This window comes from Oncorhynchus mykiss, chromosome 6, assembly GCF_057628025.1.
Source record: "Oncorhynchus mykiss isolate SJ-2025 chromosome 6, ASM5762802v1, whole genome shotgun sequence".
Classification (NCBI taxonomy): Eukaryota; Metazoa; Chordata; class Actinopteri; order Salmoniformes; family Salmonidae; genus Oncorhynchus; species Oncorhynchus mykiss.
In genome coordinates this window covers 81898498-81922500 of record NC_143027.1, presented here as the reverse complement: position 1 = coordinate 81922500, position 24003 = coordinate 81898498, and the positions used below count along the sequence as shown (strand labels likewise).

The window sequence follows — 24003 nt, the reverse complement described above, 5'->3', positions numbered from 1 at the left end:
ATACATACATACATACATACATACATACATACATACATACATACATACATACATATATATATATATATATATATATATATACACATTCACACACACAATTTATTTTTCTTTTACAATTATACCAAAATGTCAAATTCAAACGTATCCTCATATTAAGTATAATTGTACATACTAAAATCTTATCCTTGTAAACAGTTTGCCCTTTTTGTCTCGTTTGAAAAATACATTCTAGTCAGACTGCACTTATAGCGAGGCATATTATATATGTGGCAAACAACTTTTTACAGAAAAATATCCCAGGACTGTATATAGCAAAGACATTGAAAAATAATGCTCTGTGCAGACTGATAGACATATCGATCCCTCCTCTTCATTTTTTACCATGATTGTTAGTTTGGGTGTACGGCCAAGTAGAGGGCTGTCATTGGGCCGGGCCACAGAGGGGAACATGGCTGTCAGGGGATGTACTGGTGTCATTGTACTAGAACCATACCAGCACAGTGCTAACAAGGTATTAGCATAGTAGTAGAAGCATACCAGTGCTGCCTCTGCCTCAAACACCAGGTGCATGTTCCAGGTGCATATTCCTCATATGCCTCAAACACCAGGTGCATGTTGGCGGGAGGAACAGCCGTTGTTGTGTGTAAACGCTCCCGGTGCTGCTCAGCATGGCGATCGGGCAGTTACCATGACATGGGTTGCCTTGGCAAGGGTGTTCCTATGGCGTTGTGTAACCAATGTGACTTGGTGATGGATGTTGCCATGTCTGCAGTGCTGTTTGAGCACAGATTGAGCGGAGCGGTATGAACTGGAGAGCGACAGAACCCCCTGAGCAGACCCTCTCAGGGTCCAAGAACATCAGCTGCTGTTCTAGGAAACAGCATCCCCATGTTCTAGAACGTGAGATGTTCCTGCTTGAGAATGTGTCCTGTTCTGGAACGTAGTCTCCACCTGTTCCACAATGTGTCCTGTTCTAGAACATAGAACATTTTATATAATACATGTTGTGTTCTAGAACATGGGCTCAAAAAGGTTCCAGAGCAAAACTCCTGTTCTAGAACAGTTCCTTTTGATTCTGGAACATAATCCAATTGTCTTGCTCTGATTTGACCAGCTCTGGTCCAGAACTTTTGGAGGAAATGTGGCAGTGAGGAGGACAACCCATGAAGGATCAGGATCCGAGCACTAAGCACTGTCATTGAGTACGGCTTGTCCTGCAGCCTCCCTCTCTGTTGATGACACCTGTTGCCCTCTCAGTCTGTGGCAGTCAGTAAGGGCCCTGTGGCAGAGTCAGATGGCTGTGTGTGTGCTGGTGTGAGGCTGTGGCAGCAGCTGGGCAGAGGAAGGCGCTGGTGGGGGGGCCAGCGGTCTTCAAGCTGAAGGACTAGACACTGCACAGCTAATATACAGTTGAAGTCAGAAGTTTACATACACCTTAGCCAAATACATTTAAACTCAGTTGTTCACAATTCCTGATATTTAATCCTAGTAAAAATTCCCTGTCTTAGGTCAGTTAGTATCACCACACTATTTTAAGAATGTGAAATGTCAGAATAATAATAGAGAGAATTATTTATTTCAGCTTTTATTTCTTTCATCACATTCCCAGTGGGTCAGAAGTTTACATACACTCAATTAGTGTTTGGTAGCATTGCCTTTAAATTGTTTAACTTGGGTCAACCGTTTTGGGTAGCCTTCCACAAGCTTCCCACAATAAGTTGGGTGAATGTTGGCCCATTCCTGTAGGCCTCCTTGCTCGCACAAGCTTTTTCAGGTCTGCCCACTCATTTTCTATAGGATTGAGGTCAAGGATTTGTGATGGCCACTCCAATACCTTGACTTTGTTGTCCTTAAGCCATTTTGCCACAACTTTAGAAGTATGCTTGGGGTCATTGTCCATTTGGAAGACCCATTTGCAACCAAGCTTTAACATCCTGACTGATGTCTTGAGATGTTGCTTCAATATATCCACATCATTTTCCTCCTCATGATACCATCTAGTTTGTGAAGTGCACTTGTCCCTCCTGCAGCAAAGCACCCCAACAACATGATGCTGCGACCCCCGTGCTTCACGGTTGGGATGGTGTCCTTCGGCTTGCAAGCCTCCACCCTTTTCCTCCAAATATAACGATGGTCATTATGGCGAACAGTTCAACATCAGACCAGAGGACATTTCTCCAAAAAGTACGATCTTTGTCCCCATGTGCAGTTGCAAACCGTCGTCTGGCTTTTTTATGGCGGAGCAGTGGCTTCTTCCTTGCTGAACGGCCTTTCAGGTTGTCGATTTAGGACTCGTTTTACTGTGGATATAGATACTTTTGTACCCGTTTCCTCCAGCATCTTCACAAGGTCCTTTGCTGTTGTTCTGGGATTGATTTGCACTTTTCGCACCAAAGTACTTTTATCTCTAGGAGACAGAACGCATCTCCTTCCTGAGTGGTATGACGGCTGTGTGGTCCCATGGTGTTTATACTTGCGTACTATTGTTTGTACAGATGAACATAGTACCTTCGGGCATTTGGAAATTGCTCCAAGGATGAACCAGACTTGTGGAGGTCTTTTCTGAGGTCTTGGCTGATTTCTTTTGATTTTCCCATGATCTCAGTGTCTCTTTGCTTGACTTTGAAGGTAGGCCTTGAAATACATCCACAGGTACACCTCCAATTGATTCAAATTATCTCATTTAGCCTATGAGAAGCTTCTAAAGCCATGACATAATTTTCTGGAATTTTCCAAGCTGTTTAAAGGCACAGTCAACTTAGTGTATGCAAACTTCTGACCCAATGGAATTGTGATACCGTGAATTATAAGTGAAATAATCTGTCTGTAAACAATTGTTGGAAAAACTACTTGTGTCATGCACAAAGTAGATATCCTAACCGACTTGCCAAAACTAGAGTTTGTTAACAAGAAATTTGTGGAGTGGTTGAAAAACGAGTTTTAATAACTCCAACCTAAGTGTATGTAAAATTCCAACTTCAACTGTATATAGGTGGAGGAACACTATAGGAACGTTATAGTAACGTTATAGTAATGCTCAGTGCTGATGTAATGTTGGTAAAAAATAAAAAAAGAATATCAAATCAATGGTACATCAGTCCATCCGTTCCAAATGACTATGCACAACGTAGGTAAGAGCGTGTGTGTGTGTGGCATTTACATGTGAAGCCCATGTAAACAGTGATTGTACACAAGTCTATTCCTCTGTAATAGTGTGTGTGTGTGTAAATGCCTTAAAAAATTGCATACGTATGCCATGAGTGTGTGAGGGAGGTGGGGATCATTCAAGTTTAACCCACGCTACCTGGCCTATACAGTCTGTGTGTGTGTATGTGTGCGTGCCCGATTACAGTCTGTCGCTGCGGAAACTGTCCTCCACCGAGGGGTCAGAGAGCACCATGTCGGGGTCACTGAGCATGTTCAGACCATCCAGGCTCAAGGGCTCGATGCGCAGCTCATCCTCCAGTGGGAAGCTCACCTCCGAGTCAAAACAGTCAGCCATGTGGCCGGCCGACATGGCACTGCTGATGTCCTTGGAATGACTGGGGTTGGAGTCATCTATGTGACAGGGAGAAAAAGGGGGAACGGACAGCAGAGAGAGGATAAAGAGAGGAGGAAGAGAAAGTAGGGGAGAGAAGGAGAGACGGATGAAGTTAGTGACTCAAGTCATTGAAACTTCCACTCCTCACAGCCACACACACACTCCCTGGTCTACCAGTCGGTATGATGCTGGACATCCCTCCACCTACTGTACCAGTCGGTATGATGCTGGACACCCCTCCACCTACCGTACCAGTCGGTATGATGCTGGGCACCCCTCCACCTACCAGTCAGTATGATATTGGGCACCCCTCCACCTACCAGTCAGTATGATATTGGGCACCCCTCCACCTACCAGTCAGTATGATATTGGGCACCCCTCCACCTACCAGTCAGTATGATATTGGGCACCCCTCCACCTACTAGTCAGTATGATATTGGGCACCCCTTCACCTACCAGTCAGTATGACATTGGGCACCCCTCCACCTACTAGTCAGTATGATATTGGGCACCCCTTCACCTACCAGTCAGTATGATATTGGGCACCCCTCCACCTACTAGTCAGTATGATATTGGGCACCCCTCCACCTACCAGTCAGTATGATATTGGGCACCCCTCCACCTACCAGTCAGTATGATATTGGGCACCCCTCCACCGACCAGTCAGTATGATATTGGGCACCCCTCCACCTACCAGTCGGTATGATATTGGGCACCCCTCCACCTACCAGTCAGTATGATATTGGGCACCCATCCACCGACCAGTCAGTATGATATTGGGCACCCCTCCACCTACCAGTCGGTATGATATTGGGCACCCCTCCACCTACCAGTCAGTATGATATTGGGCACCCATCCACCTACCAGTCAGTATGATATTGGGCACCCCTCCACCTACCAGTCAGTATGATATTGGGCACCCCTCCACCTACCAGTCGGTATGATATTGGGCACCCATCCACCTACCAGTCAGTATGATATTGGGCACCCCTCCACCTACCAGTCAGTATGATATTGGGCACCCCTTCACCTACCAGTCAGTATGATATTGGGCACCCCTCCACCTACCAGTCAGTATGATATTGGGCACCCCTCCACCTACCAGTCAGTATGATATTGGGCACCCCTTCACCTACCAGTCAGTATGATATTGGGCACCCCTTCACCTACCAGTCAGTATGATATTGGGCACCCCTCCACCTACCAGTCAGTATGATATTGGGCACCCCTCCACCTACCAGTCAGTATGATATTGGGCACCCCTTCACCTACCAGTCAGTATGATATTGGGCACCCCTTCACCTACCAGTCAGTATGATATTGGGCACCCCTCCACCTACCAGTCAGTATGATATTGGGCACCCCTTCACCTACCAGTCAGTATGATATTGGGCACCCCTCCACCTACCAGTCAGTATGATATTGGGCACCCCTTCACCTACCAGTCAGTATGATATTGGGCACCCCTTCACCTACCAGTCAGTATGATATTGGGCACCCATCCACCTACCAGTCAGTATGATATTGGGCACCCCTTCACCTACCAGTCAGTATGATATTGGGCACCCCTTCACCTACCAGTCAGTATGATATTGGGCACCCATCCACCGACCAGTCAGTATGATATTGGGCACCCCTTCACCTACCAGTCAGTATGATATTGGGCACCCATCCACCTACCAGTCAGTATGATATTGGGCACCCCTCCACTGCAGTTGTAGTTGTTGTTGGGTCTCATCTGCTGCAGCTGGTCCTGCAAGTTGCCGTGGCTCCCACCCAGGCCCATGAGGGCGGCCTGCGAGCAGTATAGGGGCGAGGAAGAGGGCGAGGACGGGTCGAAACACGAACCGCCTGCAATTTGGCTCATTGCACTCTCCAACATGCTGAACTGGTCCAACTGAAGAGGAGGCAGGAAGAGATAGAGGTGGGAGAGGAGGGATGGGAGGGGAGAGAGAAAAGAGATGGTGGTGATGGGGGGGGGGCAAAGGTCAAACACAACCATTACAGATGACCAATCAATGACAAACAACCATTCCAAATGACCAACCAATGATCGACAACCATTCCAAATGACCAACCAATGACCAAAACAAGCATACTCTTGAGCGGACTTGGTTCATTACTCCACAGCACATGATATATCATAGAACTACAAATATCTGGTTGCCACAATTACACCCCTAAAATTTCTACCCATCAATTAAGACATTTTAAAGGGATAGTTCTCAAACAATCATTTAGTATTTTTCTCATTAGTCCACTGTTAATACAGTCCCAAAATATTGTGCTTGTCAGCAGTCAAGTTTTCAAGAAGAAGCACTTTCTGAACAGTGCAAAAACAGTGCTGATGCGATTTGTGCCATTTTTGAGTAAACTATCCCTTTAATTGACTTTGGCAGGCCTAAACCCATCACTGAACAAAAAAAAACCTTCAGATACTAACTGTGAATGAGGGAATGAAGTCCTTTCCGGAGGATCCTTCTCTAGAGACTTCTCCCCGGTGGTTTACCTGGTAGGACAGTGCCTTGGCCTGGCGACTGGAGAACTGTGGGTCCATGAACGGGTCATTGAAGAACGCCGCCATGTTGTTATGCTGTGGGAAGAAGAGGGAGAGATGGAGAAACATGGAGATAGATATGGGGGAGCGAAAGATGGAGAGAGAAGAGATGGATTAGGAGGAGACAGATGAGGAGAGAGAAGAGATGGATTAGGAGGAGACAGATGAGGAGAGAAGAGATGGATTAGGAGGAGACAGATGAAGAGAGAGAAGAGATGGATTAGGAGGAGACAGATGAAGAGATGGATTAGGAGACGACAGATGAAGAGATGGATTAGGAGACGACAGATGAAGAGAGAGAAGAGATGGATTAGGAGGAGACAGATGAAGAGATGGATTAGGAGGAGACAGATGAAGAGATGGATTAGGAGGAGACAGATGAAGAGATGGATTAGGAGACGACAGATGAAGAGAGAGAAGAGATGGATTAGGAGACGACAGATGAAGAGAGAGAGAAGAGATGGATTAGGAGGAGACAGATGAAGAGATGGATTAGGAGACGACAGATGAAGAGATGGATTAGGAGACGACAGATGAAGAGAGAGAAGAGATGGATTAGGAGGAGACAGATGAAGAGAGAGAAGAGATGTATTAGGAGGAGACCGATGAAGAGAGAGAAGAGATGGATTAGGAGGAGACAGATGAAGAGAGAGAAGAAATGGATTAGGAGATGACAGATGAAGAGATGGATTAGGAGACGACAGATGAAGAGAGAGAAGAGATGGATTAGGAGACGACAGATGAAGAGAGAGAAGAGATGGATTAGGAGGAGACAGATGAAGAGATGGATTAGGAGACGACAGATGAAGAGATGGATTAGGAGACGACAGATGAGAGAGAAGAGATGGATTAGGAGGAGACAGATGAAGAGAGAGAAGAGATGGATTAGGAGGAGACAGATGAAGAGAGAGAAGAGATGGATTAGGAGGAGACAGATGAAGAGAGAGAAGAAATGGATTAGGAGATGACAGATGAAGAGAGAGAAGAGGTGGATTAGGAGACGACAGAATGGACAGTGCTCTGAGAGTTTAGTTACCAGGTCTAATGCAGTGATTTACCAAGTTAGTAACATTTAACTGCCTACAAATCGCTCTAATAGAGCAGCGCTACCATTTAGTGCATTTCTTTTGAGCCCTACCCATAAGGCTCTGGTTAGAAGTAGTGCACTGTGTAGTGAATAGGGTTCCATTTGTGATGTGAATAGGGTTCCATTTGTGATGCAACCAAGGATGTTTTTAGTTCTTTAGAATTTGGGTCTGCTTCCTTCCTTCCACGAATTTGGTGTTTATCAACCACAGACTACAGAGTTAGACAAATAACATTTGGGTTCCAGGAAATGGTTGAATCTAGTGGCTGTGTGTGTGTGTGTGTGTGTGTGTGTGTGTCTGGAGTGGTACTGAAGCAGAATAATATCCCTCTCTCCTTATCAGAGCATGCCAACAGTCTCTGACATTAGACACTAGGCCAGCAACAGAAGTGTATGAGACATACAACATTGGGGCATAGACTCAGAGATACTATCTGCATATACAAGTGTTTCCCTAAAAGGATACACTGTTCAAATGGATGATTTTTCAACTCATCTAGGCTGTAGTACATTTCTCTAGACAGTTTTTGGATATGTATTTGGCTTTAGAACATAGACATATCCAGACACACAGACAAACACTTACACCAGAGTTGAAGTCCAGAGAGATGTTCTGCAGAGGGGACACTGGCTGCTGTTGATGCTGATGATGACGTTGTTGCTGGCGTTGTTGTTGTTGCCCCATTGAATGCTGGGACTGTTGGTGTAGCTGTTGGTAGAGAGGGTAGGGAGGGGGAGGCTCCATTGGCAAGCTGCTGGTGTCCAAGGCAACCCCCTGAAAAAAAGACGAAAAGAAAGAGGGAGGGTTAGAGGGAGAGAGGGTGGGTTAGAGGGAGAGATGGTGGGAGGGAGGGTTAGAAGGGGGACGGGTGGGAGGGAGGGTTAGAGGGAGAGATGGTTGGAGGGAGGGAGGGAGGCTTAGAGGGAGAGATGGTGGGAGGGAGGGTTAGAGGGAGAGAGGGTGGGAGGGAGGGTTAGAGGGAGAGATGGTGGGAGGGAGGGTTAGAGGGAGAGAGGGTGGGAGGGGGGTTAGAGGGAGAGAGGGTGGGAGGGAGGGTTAGAGGGAGAGAGGGTGGGAGGGGGGTTAGAGGGAGAGAGGGTGGGAGGGAGGGTTAGAGGGAGAGATGGTGGGAGGGAGGGTTAGAGGGAGAGATGGTGGGAGGGAGGGTTAGAGGGTGGGAGGGGGGTTAGAGGGAGAGAGGGTGGGAGGGAGGGTTAGAGGGAGAGAGGGTGGGAGGGGGGTTAGAGGGAGAGAGGGTGGGAGGGAGGGTTAGAGGGAGAGAGGGAGGGGTCATGTCAGATTTAAGAAAAGGAGAAGGGAGGGATGTAATTAGAGTAATCAAAAGATGCACTATTATTTGGCTGCGTATCAGGTTAGCCTTAAACCACTGAGGACTTTCCCCAAAAACACAGTATACATGAAGCTGCCAGGTTAACCTCCCAACAAGGGGTTTCTAACCTCAAGGGTCTTTCCTGGTTACAGGAAGAAAGGGCTCGACATTCTCACTGGCCTACGGACCAGGGAGGATTTGGACACCATGTGGGCTAGTCAATCATCCACGCCAATGGTCCACTTGGGTTACTGAAAGCATCATGATAAAGGTCATCTGCAGTCTATAAAATGTACTAATAAATAAAACACTTCTTAAATGTAAATAAATCCATCTAAATGTAAACTTAAATCTATTTGTATTTTTATTTATCATTTTTTTTTTTTTTACGGATTCCCAAAGCTGTTAGTTTGCTAGTTCGTGTATCTTATAGCATGCAGTTATGCACACAGTTCGAGCTTAATATCACCTACTTGTTGGCCAGCAAGAAATCCGTTTAGTACGCAACTCTCAAACTCTGACAGCAGTTTGAGCTTTAACTCAGCCCCTCCGAAAGACCCTCATACAGTTGAAGTCTGAAGTTTACATACACTTAGGTTGGAGTCATTAAAACTCATTTTTCAACCACTCCACAAATTTTTGGGCAAGTCGGTTAGGACCTCTACTTTGTGCATGACACAAGTAATTTTTCCAACAATTGTTTACAGACAGATTATTTCACTTATAATTCACTGTATCACAATTCCAGTGGGTCAGAAATGTACATACACTTAGATGAGTGTGCCTTTAAACAGCTTAGAAAATTCCAGAAAATTATGTCATGGCTTTAGATGCTTCTGATAGGTTAATTGACATAATTTGAGTCAATTGGAGGTGTGCCTGTGGATGTATTTCAAGGCCTACCTTCAAACTCAGTGGCTCTTTGCTTGACATCATGGGAAAACCAAAATAAATCAGCCAAGACCTCAGAAAAAACATTGTAGACCTCCACCAGTCTGGTTCATCCTTGGAAGTAATTTCCAAACGCCTGAAGGTACCACGTTCATCTGTACAAACAATAGTACGCAAGTATAAACACCATGGGAACATGCAGCCATCATACTGCTCAGGAAGGAGACACGTTCTGTCTCCTAGAGATGAAAGTACTTTGGTGCGAAAATTGCAAATTAATCCCAGAACAACAGCAAAGGACCTTGTGAAGATGCTGGCGGAAACAGGTACAAAAGTATCTATATCCACAGTAAAACGAGTCCTAAATCAATATAACTTGAAAGGCTGCTCAGCAAGGAAGAAGCCACTGCTCCAAAACCGCCATAAAAAAGCCAGACGGTTTGCAACTGCATATGGGGACAAAGATCCTACATTTTAGAGAAATGTCCTCTGGTCTGAAGAAACAAAAATAGAACTGTTTGGCCATGATGACCATTGTTATGTTCGGAGGAAAAAGTGGGAGGCTTGCAAGCCGACGAACACCATCCCAACCGTGAAGCACGGGGGTGGCAGCATCATGTTGTTGGGGTGCTTTGCTGAATGAGGGACAGGTGCACTTCACAAACTAGATGGCATCATGAGGAGGAAAATGATGTGGATATATTGAAGCAACATCTCAAGACATCAGTTAAATCTTGGCAAAATGGCTTAAGGACAACAAAGTCAAGGTATTGGAGTGACCATCACAAAGCCCTGACCTCAATCCTATAGAAAATGTGTGGGCAGAACTGAAAAGGCGTGTGAGAGCAAGGCCAACAAACCTGACTCAGTTACACCAGCTCTGTCAGGAGGAAAATTCACCCAACTTATTGTGGAAAGCTTGTGGAAGGCTACCCGAAACGTTTAACCCTTGAAAACTATTTAAAGGCAACGCTACCAAATACTAATTGAGTGTATGTAAACTTCTGACACACTGGGAATGTGATGAAAGAAATAAAAGCTGAAATAAATCATTCTCTACTATTATTCTGACATTTCACATTCTTAAAATAAAGTGGTCATCCTAACTGACCAAAGACAAGGATTAAAATGTCAGGAATTGTGAAAAACTGAGTTTAAATGTATTTAGCATATGTAAACTTCTGACTTCAACAGTATACAGGTTGGAGTGGTTTGAGCAGGGGGCTGCCACACTGGGCACCCGTGAAGCAGTTGTTTTGGGGGGTTAAGTGCCTTGAGTAATGGCACAGCGGCAGGATTTGATACCAGCAACCCTCTAGTTGCCAGTTCACATCCTGACAGATTTTTTCAGTCAGACCCGGGATTCGAACTGGCAACCATCCGGTTGCTGGCTTGCCTGTCTAACCGGGGAAAGCGAGCTAAGTAAGTAGTGAGGTGTGTGTGTGTCTTGAGAAGGTAAGTATGACTAAACTCAGAATTTTTTTTGAAACGTCCCTTTCAGGACCCTGTAATTCAAAGATAATTAGTAAAAATCAAAATAACTTCACAGATTTTCATTGTAAAGGGTTTAAATACTGTTTACCATGCTTGTTCAATTAACAATTAATGAACATGCACCTGTGGAACAGTCATTAAGACACTAACAGCTTACAGACAGTAGGCAATTAAGGTCACAGTAATGAAAACTTAGGACACTAAAGAGGCCTTTCTACTGACTCCGAAAAACACCAAAAGAAAGATGCCCAGGGTCCCTACTCATTTGCGTGAACGTGCCTTAGGCATGCTGCAATGAGGCATGAAGACTGCAGATGTGGCCAGGGAAATAAATTGCGATGCCTAAGACAGCGCTACAGGGAGACAGGCCGGACAGCTGATCATCCTCGCAGTGGCAGACCACCTGTAACACCTGCACAGGATCAGTACATCCGAACATGACACCTGCGGGACAGGTACAGGATGGCAACAACTGACCGAGTTACACCAGGAACACACAAGTGGGATCGATTTGGAGGTGGAGGGTCCGTCATGGTGGTGGTGTGTCACAGCATCATCGGACTGAGCTTTTTGTCATTGCAGGTGTGGTACCCTTCCTGCAGGCTCATCCTGACCCTCCAGCATGACAATGACGCCAGCCATACTGCTCGTTCTGTGCGTGATTTCATGCAAGACAGGCCATGGCCAGCGAAGAGCTCGGAGCTCAAACCATTGAGCACGTCTGGGACCTGTTGGATCGGAGGATGAGGGCTAGGGCCATTCCCCCCAGAAATGTCTGGGAACTTGCAGGTGCCTTGGTGGAAGAGTGGGGTAACACCTCATAGCAAGAACTGGCAAATCTGGTGCAGTCCAATGAGGAGGAGATGCACTGCAGGACTTAATGCAGCTGGTGGCCACACCAGATACTGACTGTTACTTTTGATTTTGACCCCCCTTTGTTCAGGGACACATTATTCAATTTCTATTAGTCACATGTCTGTGGAACTTGTTCAGTTTATGTCTCAGTTGTTGAATCTTGTTATGTTCATACAAGTATTTACACATTACACATTAAGTTTGCTGAAAATAAATGCAGTTGACAGTGAGAGGACGTTTATTTTTTCCCCCCTGAGTTTTTGTGTGTGTACCTGTGTGATGGGGGACAGTGAGGGGGACATTGTGGGAGACAGCTGCTTGGAAAGCCCCCGCCGTTGCTCGGTGCCGGGTGACAGAGTGAGGGGGCTGATGGGAGCCGGGCGGCGGCGAGGCGAACTGCTCATGGCTCCCTGCGGAGGGTTGGAGAGGGACGTCAGACGGAGGGACGAGTGGATGGAGGGATTGCTGAGGGACGAGTGCAGCTGGGAGTTTTGGAGAGAGTTCTGGATGGAAGGATTGCTCAGAGAGGACGAGAGACCTGGAAGAAAGAAGGAAGGGACAGAAGACTTGAGTCACACATTCAGACCACAGACTATTATTAACAGTTTGGAGTATTTAATTCCCATTTCCTAATATCCCTCCTCTGCACCAGGTCATGGATCAGTAGTATGCAGCATTGTTATCAGGTGTGCCTACACACACACACACACTGTAGTCATTTAGCAAAGAGACTTACAGGAGCAATTAGGGACAGATTTTTCACCTAGTTGGCTCCGTAAGTCGATCCAGCAACTTTCAGTTACTGGCCCAATGCTCTTAACCGCTAGTCTACCTCACACACACACACACACGTTGTATTAAATACAAAGATCTCCACACACTGATTCATCAGAGGAAGAATTGATTAAAACATTTGTACTTATTTTTGTGATTGCTTCCATTTCTGAATGGTTTGCATTAGCACTATGTGCAAATGCATTTCATCATGCCAATAAACTCATTATGTTTTTTAAAGTGGCAATCTACGATTACTACATCAAGGTTTGGACATTTAAATAATAAAATATAGCCATTGGTTATTGAAGAATATACTTCAAATTATAAATGCCTGTCTAACCCCATCAAAACCCCAAATATAAGCTTATTTTACTACATTGTTTGTAAACAAATGAATTGAAAACAAGCACTGTATAGCATCATTTTGAGATCATGGATGTTCAGTCCTTATATGCTTAGCGCTCTCTATGAATTTGAGTGTTACACTCATCCAGCCCCAGCACTAGCTGGTTAACCAAAAAAGTGTCAGGTTGTTGCTTTGCTTTTGTTTGAACTGCAGATTGCCTGATTAAATAAAGGGAAGCATCATTGGTTTGAAATGAACTGCAAGGAGGAGAGAACAGTGCTGCTTGGTTAAAAGGAGTCTTGTGAGACGCAAGATAATGTGGATGTTATGTCTGCATTCGTTTTTCCAATCCCCACCCAGATACACACATAGGACCCCATTTGTTAATATCCCAACAATCAGAGAGGGAGAGAGAGAAAGGGTCCGAGAGAGAGAGGGTCAGAGAGGGTCAGAGAGAGAGTGAGAGGGCCCGAGAGAGAGCGAGCGTGAGAGGGCTCGAGAGAGAGAGAGAGAGAGAGAGAGAGAGAGAGAGAGAGAGAGAGAGAGAGAGAGAGAGAGAGAGAGAGAGAGAGAGAGAGAGAGAGAGAGAGAGAGAGAGAGAGAGCGAGAGGGTACGAGAGAGAGCGCGAGAGGGTACGAGAGAGAGCGCGAGAGGGTACGAGAGAGAGCGCGAGAGGGTACGAGAGAGAGCGCGAGAGGGTACGAGAGAGAGCGCGAGAGGGTACGAGAGAGAGCGAGAGGGTTTTGAGAGAGCGAGAGGGTTTCGAGAGAGCGAGAGGGTTTGAGAGAGAGAGGAGTGATTAGATAGTGGTAGATTTCAGAGGGAGGAGGGTTGGATAAAGACATCCCTCTATATTCACTTTACTCTCCCTTCAAACCACTAAAAGGCTATTAATATAATTTTCACAATATTATTCCAACCACAGTGTGGAAATATATATAAATCACAGGAAAAACCCCTTTTTTTTGCACTGGGCCTTTAATGTCTTTTTTTTGTAAATATATTTTTATATTAAATCATGTGGTTCAGAAAACCCCCAATGTGAAGGTCTTGGCTTGCTGGCCCTTGTTTTATTATTGGCGATCGGTCCATGGCTTGGATCACCCTTTTAACATCTGTCTATTGAACAAAATAAAGTTGAGAATGACTCTCTGACCTAGCCTGGAGGCGTCCTCAGCCTCGCACCAGATCATCAGCAAACAGTAGACATTTGACTTCAGATTCTAGTAGGGTGAGGCCGGGTGCTGCAGACTGTTCTAGTGCCCTGGCCAATTTCAGGCTGTATCACTGTAAAATGCCTCTCTCCACCACTGGGTCAGAAAACTAACATCCTCTCCTCCTCCTCCTCCCTCCCTCCATCCTCTCCTCCTCCTCCTTCCATCCATCCTCTCCTTCTCTCTCTCTCCTCCTCCCTCCCTCCCTCCCTCTATCCATCCATCCTCTCTCTCATCCTCCCTCCCTCCAGCCATCCATCCTCTCCTCCTCCTCCTCCTCCCTCCCTCCCTCCCTCCCTCCATCCATCCTCTCCTCCTCCTCCCTCCCCCCCTCCCTCCCTCCCTCCATCCATCCATCCATCCTCTCTCTCATCCTCCCTCCCTCCCTCCATCCTCTCCTCCTCCTCCCTCCCTGACTCCATCCTCTCCTCCTCCTCCCTCCATCCATCCTCTCCTTCTCTCTCCTCCTCCCTCCCTCCATCCATCCATCCTCTCTCATCCTCCCTCCCTACATCCATCCTCTCCTCCTCCTCTCTCTCTCTCATCCTCCCTCCCTCCATCCATCCATCCTCCCTCTCATCCTCCCTCCCTCCCTCCATCCTCTCCTCCTCTCTCATCCTCCCTCCCTCCATCCTCTCCTCGTCTCTCTCTCGCTCATCCTCCCTCCCTCCATCCTCTCCTCCCTCTCATCCTCCCTCCTTCCATCCATCCTCTCCTCCTCCATCCATCCTCTCCTCCTCCCTCCCTCCATCCATCCATCCTCTCCCTCCATCCATCCATCTTCTCCTACTGCACAGAACCAACTTGGACTCGGCTCTACACACGAGTGCCATGAACCCCCAGGACCCCTTTCACATAAACCAGCAGATTATTTTTTTTTGGGGGGGGGGATGGGCCGAGGGCCCCCCCAGCGCACCGGTGAGGACACACAGCATCTGCACACATACAACCATCTACACACACGCTGTGTTGAGAAAGTATTCACACCCCTTCTTTTTTCATATTTTGTTGTTACAGCCTGAATTTAAAATGGATTCAATTGAGATTTTGTGTCACTGGCCATAATGTGAAAGTAGAATTGTGTTTTAAGAAATGTTAACAAATTAATTGAAAATGGAAAGCTGAAATGTCTCCAGTCAATAAGTATTCAACCCCTTTGTTATGGCAAGCCTAAATAAGTTCAGGAGTAAAAATTGTCTTAACAAGTCACATAATAAGTTGCATGGACTGTGTGAAAAATTGTGTTTAACATGATTTTTTTTATAATGACTACCTCATCTCTGTATAATTATCTGTAAGGTCCCTCAGTTGAGCAGTGAATTTCAAACAGATTCAACCACAAAGACCAGGGAGGTTTCCCTTTGCCTTGTAAAGAAGGGCACCTATTGGTAGATGGGTAAACAAAAACAAAAAAAGAAGACATTGTGAATATCTCTTTGAGCATGGTGAAGTTAATAATTACACTTTGGATGGTGTTACTAACTCAGTTGACGGAGAGGAAGGAAACCGTTTAGGTATTTCACCATGAGGCCAATAGTGACTTTAAAACAGTTACAGAGTTTAATGTCTGTGATAGGAGAAAACTGAGGATGGAACAACATTGTAGTTACTTCACAATATTAACCTAAAGTGAAAGAGTGAAAAGAAGAAAGCCTGTACAGAACACAAATACTCCAAAATATTTGTATTCTGTTTGCAATATGGGACTAAAAAGTAAAACTGCAAAAAATCTTGCAAAGAAATGAACTTTATGTCCTGAATGTTTGTTGCAAATCCAGCACAACACATCACTGAGTACCACTCTTCATATTTTGAAGCAAGGTGGTGGCTGCATCATGTTATGGGTATGCTTGTCATCAGCAAGGACTAGGGAGTTTTTTAGGATAAAAACTAAAGTGAATAGAGCTAAGCACAAGCAAAATCCTACAAGAAAACCTGGCTAAGTCTGCTTACCAACAGACACCGGGAGACAAATTCACCTTTCAGCAGGACAATAACATCTACACTGGAGTTGCTTACCAAGACAACATAGAATGTTTCTGATTCCAAAAACAATTTGGCAGAGCATGAAGAATTTTGAAAAAAAGAATGGGAAAATATTGTACAATGCAGGTGTGCAATGCTCTTACAGACTTACCCAGAAAGACTCACAGCTGATTCTAACATGTAGGGGTGGGAATACTTATGGAAATGAGACATTTCTGTATTTAATTGATCTGATCATTTCTTTGTCAGTGGGCAAACGTACAAAATCAGCAGGTAATCAAATACTTTTTTCCCTCCCTATATGTACGCGTCTGTGCCTGGTTTCACGAGTGCACACAGACAAAAGACACATCCCCACACTCCCACAGTACATACATTCACACCCATCTCTAGGCCTTTACTTAACCGTATTGGAGGAAAAGGTCCATGGTCCCTCCCCTTTGAGGTTCTTATCCAATGAGTTTAGAGGAAAATATGAGAGGAAAGATGAATTGAGAAAAATCCACCCCCACACACCCTGTCCCCCCCCACCCCAAACACCCACCTCCTTCAGTCCAGCCTCCCTGGTGATTCCCTATGCCGAGGTGCATCATGGCGGCGGGCAGGTTGCCTGTGCTGCTGCCCCCGCTCAGGTTGGGGTGGTAGCCTCCCCCTCCGTGGTGCCCGTCGTCTGGGTCCAGGGGTGTGGGCAGCGGTGAGGGGAAGTGCAGGTTGCTGAGGTCTGGCAGGGAACCGCCCGTGTTCAACGAGCCCTGGTAGTTGGAGAGGCCCGCGTTCTGCTCTGGAGACGGGAATATACTGAGGACAAGAGGGGAGAGAAAATCAATTATGAAGTGGATTTTAAAAGGGGAACGTTTAATATGCATCTGGATGGGTAGAGGGGAGAAAGTCAGCGTTTTTTTGTCATGAATCTTGTTCTGGAAGCAGCTCTGCAGAGCAGTCACTAGATGGCACAGCCACAAAGTAATAAAATCAGATTTTAAACCCAACGCTAACATTAACCTCACCGCTAACCCTAATGCCTAACCTTAACCTTAAATGAATGAATTTTTACAATATACCCAATTTTGACTTTGAAGCTGGCCTATCGAAGGGAAAACCGCTAAGTTCTGAACAAGACTCATGACAAACATCAATGTGCTAGAAGGAAGGGAATGTAACATCTGTGACATACTTTTGGGGGGAGTTATGGCCTTTTTTGTTGTGTGGCTAAGGCATTGTATTTTTTATTTATTTATTTCACCTTTATTTAACCAGGTAGGCTAGTTGAGAACAAGTTCTCATTTGCAACTGCGACCTGGCCAAGATAAAGCAAAGCAGTTTGACAACTAAAACAACACAGAATTACACATGGAATAAATATACATACAATCAATAATACAGAAGAAACATTGAACTTTGCGACCTTTTGCCACATTTCAGGCTTCAAACATAAAGATATAAAACTGTATTTTTCTGTGAAGAATCAACAACAAGTGGGACATAATCATGAAGTGGAACGACATTTATTGGATATTTCAAACTTTTTTAACAAATCAAAAACTGAAAAATTGGGCGTGCAAAATTATTCAGCCCCTTTACTTTCAGTGCAGCAAACTCTCTCCAGAAGTTCAGTGAGGATCTCTGAATGATCCAATGTTGACCTAAATGACTAATGATGATAAATACAATCCACCTGTGTGTAATCAAGTCTCCGTATAAATGCACCTGCACTGTGATAGTCTCAGAGGTCCATTAAAAGCGCAGAGAGCATCATGAAGAACAAGGAACACACCAGGCAGGTCCGAGATACTGTTGTGAAGAAGTTTAAAGCCGGATTTGGATACAAAAATATTTCCCAAGCTTTAAACATCCCAAGGAGCACTGTGCAAGCGATAATATTGAAATGGAAGGAGTATCAGACCACTGCAAATCTACCAAGATCTGTCCGTCCCTCTAAACGTTCAGCTCATACAAGGAGAAGACTGATCAGAGATGCAGCCAAGAGGCCCATGATCACTCTGGATGAACTGCGGAGATCTACAGCTGAGGTGGGAGTCTCTGTCCATAGGACAACAATCAGTCGTATATTGCACAAATCTGGCCTTTATGGAAGAGTGGCAAGAAGAAAGCCATTTCTTAAAGATATCCATAAAAAGTGTCGTTTAAAGTTTGCCACAGGCCACCTGGGAGACACACCAAACATGTGGAAGAAGGTGCTCTGGTCAGATGAAACCAAAATTGAACTTTTTGGCAACAATGCAAAACGTTATGTTTGGCGTAAAAGCAACACAGCTGAACACACACCATCCCCACTGTCAAACATGGGGGTGGCAGCATCATGGTTTGGGCCTGCTTTTCTTCAGCAGGGACAGGGAAGATGGTTAAAATTGATGGGAAGATGGATGGAGCCAAATACAGGACCATTCTGGAAGAAAACCTGATGTAGTCTGCAAAAGACCTGAGAAAATCTACAATGGAATGGTTCAAAAATAAACATATCCAGGTGTTAGAATGGCCAAGTCAAAGTCCAGACCTGAATCCAATCGAGAATCTGTGGAAAGAACTGAAAACTGCTGTTCACAAATGCTCTCCATCTAACCTCACTGAGCTCGAGCTGTTTTGCAAGGAGGAATGGGAAAACATTTCAGTCTCTCAATGTGCAAAACTGATAGAGACATACCCCAAGCGACTTACAGCTGTAATCGCAGCAAAAGGTGGCGCTACAAAGTATTAACTTAAGGGGGCTGAATATTTTTGCACGCCCAATTTTTCAGTTTTTGATTTGTTAAAAAAGTTTGAAATATCCAATAAATGTCGTTCCACTTCATGATTGTGTCCCACTTGTTGTTGATTCTTCACAAAAAAATACAGTTTTATATCTTTATGTTTGAAGCCTGAAATGTGGCAAAAGGTCGCAAAGTTCAAGGGGGCCGAATACTTTCGCAAGGCACTGTACAGCATGTGCAAATGAAGTAGGATAAGAGAGGTAAGGAAATAAATAGGCCATGGTGGCAAAGTAATTACAATATAGCAATTAAACACTGGAATGGTAGGATGTGCAGAAGATGAATGTGCAAGTAGAGATACTGGGGTGCAAAGGAGCAAGACAAATAAATAAACACAGTATGGGGATGAGGTAGATTGGATGGGCTATTTACAGATGAGCTATGTACAGGTGCAGTGATCTGCTCTGACAGCTGTTGCTTAAAGCTAGTGAGGGAGGTAAGAGTCTCCAGCTTCAGAGATTTTTGCAGTTCGTTCCAGTCATTGGCAGCAGAGAACTGGAAGGAGAGGCGGCCAAAGGAAGAATTGGCTTTGGGGGTGACCAGTGAGATATACCTGCTGGAGCGCGTGCTATGAGTGGGTGCTGCTATGGTGACCAGTGAGCTGAGATAAGGCGGGGCTTTACCTAGCAGAGACTTGTAGATGACCTGGAGCCAGTGGGTTTGGCGACAAGTATGAAGGTCGCAGTGGTGGGTAGTATATGGGGCCTTGGTGTCAAAACGGATGGAACTGTGATAGACTGCATCCAATTTGTTGAATAGAGTGTTGGAGGCTATTTTGTAAATGACATCGCCTGAAGTCGAGGATCGGTAGGATGGTCAGTTTTACGAGGGTATGTTTGGCAGCATGAGTGAAGGATGCTTTGTTGCGAAATAGGAAGCCAATTCTAGATTTAATTTTGGATTGGAGATGCTTAATGTGAGTCTGGAAGGAGAATTTACAGTCTCACCAGACACCTAGGTATTTGTAGTTGTCCACATATTCTAAGTGAAATATATTTTTAAAAAATGTTATCAATAATGTTATCAATAATAGCATTGTGAGAAGTAATATTTGTGTGGAAAACCATGTTTGTGAGTGGACTTCCCCTTTAAATGTACCAGCAAGTGAACATTTGCATCCCTGTTCATTCAAGCCCTCAGTGAGATAACTGACTCACTGCTCTATAGTAGTGACCAGCAGCCCACTATACTGCACTGCTAGACCCAACAAACACACACAATGTTGAAAGAATATGTTGATACAGACATCAACAATGTTGACACATACACACACAATGTTGACAGACTATGTTGACATGCACATCCACAATGTTGACACACACACACACACACACACACACACACACACACACAATATATGGATCACATCCCAGTCTTTCTCCCTCTCAGACATCTGTCATTGAGAATCACAAACAACTTGGCTCATAATGATGACTGATTGTTGTTTAAACATAGTGCCCTGTATGAGTGGATGGAAGATGGATCCTGAAGACTCACTTGATTCCAGGCACTTCACAGGATTTGGGCCGTGATGAGAGGGATTGAACCTATAATAGAGAAACAATCAGGTGATTAAACTGATCAAAAGCAAAAAGAGTGATGGAATCTCAAAATGACTAATCTAACTACTGGAATATTTAGTCAACAGTCTAAGTGTTATGGTTCTGGAACATGAGGCAGAATGATGTGTATTGGAAGCATGTCTTCATTAGTACTGCAGCTTTTCCCATCAGCATGATCTCATCCCAAAAGGCTTCCATGTCTGTCATTATGTCTTAATCAACCGCCCCCCCCGTGTCCCTCTCTCCAACCAAAGATAAATGACACACTCATCATGCACACACACCTTCTTGGCCTCCCACAGTTGCTTGGGCAGGGGCTTGCTGACACCCATCAGACCCTCCTCATTAGACAGGGATGGGAAGGAGAACACTGGAGAAAGGAGGAGGGGGAGAAAGAGAGATTAGAGATAATCAACACCTCACACAGATCTCTAGTTATTCACACCTACTGAAAGATCAAAAGACTGCAGATCAATCTAGACTAGAGGTTATCAAGTGTTCGGACACAATGGGTTTTCTTAATGTACATACTACCGTGCTCCACACTCTCATGCTCCGCGTGCATTCTCCGACCACGTTCTCTTGAGTACGTTCTTGTGAGGACGAGTACGGAGATTGCCTCACACATTACATTTGATAAGCACTCACACTCCCCCTACTGTATTACCTCACGCTGCACCTCCCCATTCACTGAACCTTCTTCCAAGATATACACAAAGCAAATGTTTTTCCTCCTAATTATCAGCTAGATATGTGAATCGTAATAATCTAGTTAGACAGCTAGTTAAACAGGCAAAAATGACCTAAATTCTTCATGGGTAGCTAACAATTATTTGTGACTATGTGGCTAGCTAACAGTACTAGTAATAAGCCCTATTGACTTATTATGGGTTGGTAAACATGCCAGAATTAACACAGCATGTATTTTTTAACATATCAAGATTAAATATTGTCGTCAGGCAACATATGAGATGTGAATAGGCAACATTTAATTCTGAAGTCGGAGTGTATTTTCTCTCGCTTCAGCTCAAATAATGGCCGACATTAATTTCAAGAAATGTTGCATCATTTTTTACGTGGTTGCATCATTTTTCTTTGAAGCATCGATGCATGCTTCAAAATATGTACAAATAGAGTACGCATTTGAGAAGTGCCCTCCATGCGCCATTTCGCCTACTTTGATTTGGACGCATACTCCGACCCTCCCGTGCACGGAGCACGATACCATGCATTTTGAGACACACAATGACTCAGGGGATCTGCATGCAGGATGCCTAGGCAGTGTGTGTGTCCATTCAGGTATTGGGTAGTAAAGGTCAACGATGCTGTGAATGAAGCACGTCTTGTACGCTGACACATCTGTACATGTACCAGGCAGCAACACATCCAGTGGCAAGCACCGTCACACACACATTATGGCCAGAGATCTAGGGGTGTGGGAGCTAGGGGGCAGCAGAAGCCTCTTCTACACTTGTGTTGGGAGAGATGGAATCAGGGATGAGGAAGAGGGGGGAGGAGGTTCAACTCACCATCTCCAGAGCCGTCCACCTCCGCCTCGTTCACACTGGCTGCACTCCGGCCCCCGCAGGAGAGAGAGAGGGAGAGAGATCAGATAAAGGAGAGGAGAGAGAGAGAGCAAGAGAAAGGAGGGGGAGAGAGGGAAGGGGTGAAGAAAGTAGAGGAACATTAGACAATCACATACTTTCACCAGCTGCTCAGATCCGGCCCACTGTGTTCACGTCACTGACAAAATAATCAACCTTTAGGACATCAGCAGCAGGCATTTTACCTTCAATATGAATATATTACCACTTCTTAAAACACGGCAGCTGGGTTTAACATTGGAATCATGCTATATAATACGACCCTATCCCCTATGTAGTGCACTACCTTTGATCAAAGCCCATAAGGCTTAGATTAAAACGAGTGCACTATGTAGGGAATATGGTGCCATTCAGGACAAAGAATCATATTATACAGTCTTCTTATTATTGTCCAACATTTCACGAGGTTGTTGGCACCTTAATTGGGGAGGACGGGCTTGGGTAATGACTGGAGCGGAATCAGTGGATCGGTATAAAATACATCCAACACATGGTTTCCAGGTTTCCAGGTGTTTGATGCCATTCCATTTGCTCCGTTCTGACCATTACTATGAGCCGTTTTCCCCTCAGCAGCCTCCTGTGTCCAACATCAATTCCGGTTGTCTTTTCTAAAAAGTTATAGACTCACTGGGGTCAAATAAATAAAGTATATAGAGTACTATGTACTGTAGTACGGTAACAACCTGCTGATTTAAGTTAGAAAAGGTGAACCCCTAGAATGTGTGTTGTGATCTCAGTCCTGGGAAAGAGGAGGATGGCGGGAGAGGGAGGGGGATGGCGGGAGAGGGAGGGGGATGGCGGGAGGGATAGCGGAAGAAAGAGGGTAAAAAAAGAATTATTGGCTAAGTGACCACAGTCCCAGTGAGAATAAAGAGAGGACCATTGTTTTTCCCTCGCCACAAAGATCCCACTGAGAACAGAACCTCTTTCTTTTTCCTCACTCACTCTCACTCTCTCACTCTCTCCCTCTTCCGCTCTCATCAGACTGCAGGCTGGCTGCCAGGCGTCCAATCCTCCCCACTTTCTGTTAACTTCTCTTTTTTTCCTAGTTCACTCTGCCTCTCCCTCTTCTAACCCTTCTGCCATATTCTCTCTCTCTCTCAAAGCCGCTAATAACTGTCTCTTTCCCTCTGCCTTCTTGTTCTCTTTTCCTGCATTCTCTCTTCCTCTTTTCCTACCATCGTCCTCCCCATTCTTCCCCTCTTCTTCTGTCCTTTGTCTCCCTCTTCCCCTTTCTCAAGAACCTGGACCACGTTCAGTAGACAAACGTTGTGGACCGTTTCAGGTAGAAATGTCATGAATAGAGCAGTTAACTTGATTCCTTGTTCACATCAGAGAGGCATGTTTGTTCTACATGGCATATTTCTATTTGAACGGTCCACGACTTTATGCCCAGCTCTCCACTCAGCCAACCGGCATGGAGAGAAGGCAATGGGCGGGAGTCCAACGTCGCCTTAATTTCCTCTCAAATGTGACCAGTCACAGAGACCTCGGAGAGATGCCACGGAGTGAAACGAGACCACGGGGACAAAAAATGTCTGTCTGCCGTCCCCACTCTTACTGTGGGACAGAATCACTGTAGTAAGGATTTGAGCTTAAGGCTTGTACTGATAGCACAACATAATTAAATATACCAGAAGAAGACAATGAGATGTTGGTCCAGTTCTAAGGTGCACAACACCCGTCCTTTAAGCCCATAGTCCAAGTTTTTCCCCTTCTGATTGGATGGCTAGTTCACAAATACGTGTTCCCAGGTCTAAACCAATCAGTGATTTAAAGCAGCATACCCTCTGCATCCACTGCAGACTGGAGTTGTGCCCTTGTCGTGGGTCGTGTTCATTAGGGCACAACGTAGCAAAATGTTTTGCAACAAGAAAATATTGAGTGTTTCTTACAAAATCCAGTTAGTCTTTCCTTATTTCAGTCCATGTTTGGTGCCTAATGAATGCAACTACTGAACGTTCCCATGCATAGCCCTGACTCACGTCT

General features: G+C 45.1%; 1 protein-coding gene across 4 annotated transcripts in view; it reads right to left on the bottom strand.

The window, feature by feature from the left end:
* Window positions 1-1583: 1583 nt before the first annotated feature.
* Window positions 1584-24003, bottom strand: part of LOC118964938 (CREB-regulated transcription coactivator 3) — a 92194-nt gene continuing 69774 nt past the window's right edge. For 3 of the 4 annotated variants that reach the window (XM_090239076.1, XM_090239075.1, XM_090239078.1), the window contains 9 exons: window positions 21940-21978; window positions 20695-20780; window positions 20346-20395; window positions 16625-16878; window positions 12029-12294; window positions 7772-7960; window positions 5985-6134; window positions 5222-5438; window positions 1584-3558 (listed from right to left, as the gene is read on the bottom strand). In XM_090239076.1, the coding sequence (XP_090095202.1) occupies window positions 3347-3558; window positions 5222-5438; window positions 5985-6134; window positions 7772-7960; window positions 12029-12294; window positions 16625-16878; window positions 20346-20395; window positions 20695-20780; window positions 21940-21978 (1463 nt within the window). In that variant the 3' untranslated portion in view covers window positions 1584-3346. The remainder of the gene's footprint in view (window positions 3559-5221; window positions 5439-5984; window positions 6135-7771; window positions 7961-12028; window positions 12295-16624; window positions 16879-20345; window positions 20396-20694; window positions 20781-21939; window positions 21979-24003) is intronic. The other variant, XM_090239077.1, reaches the window with a different exon arrangement.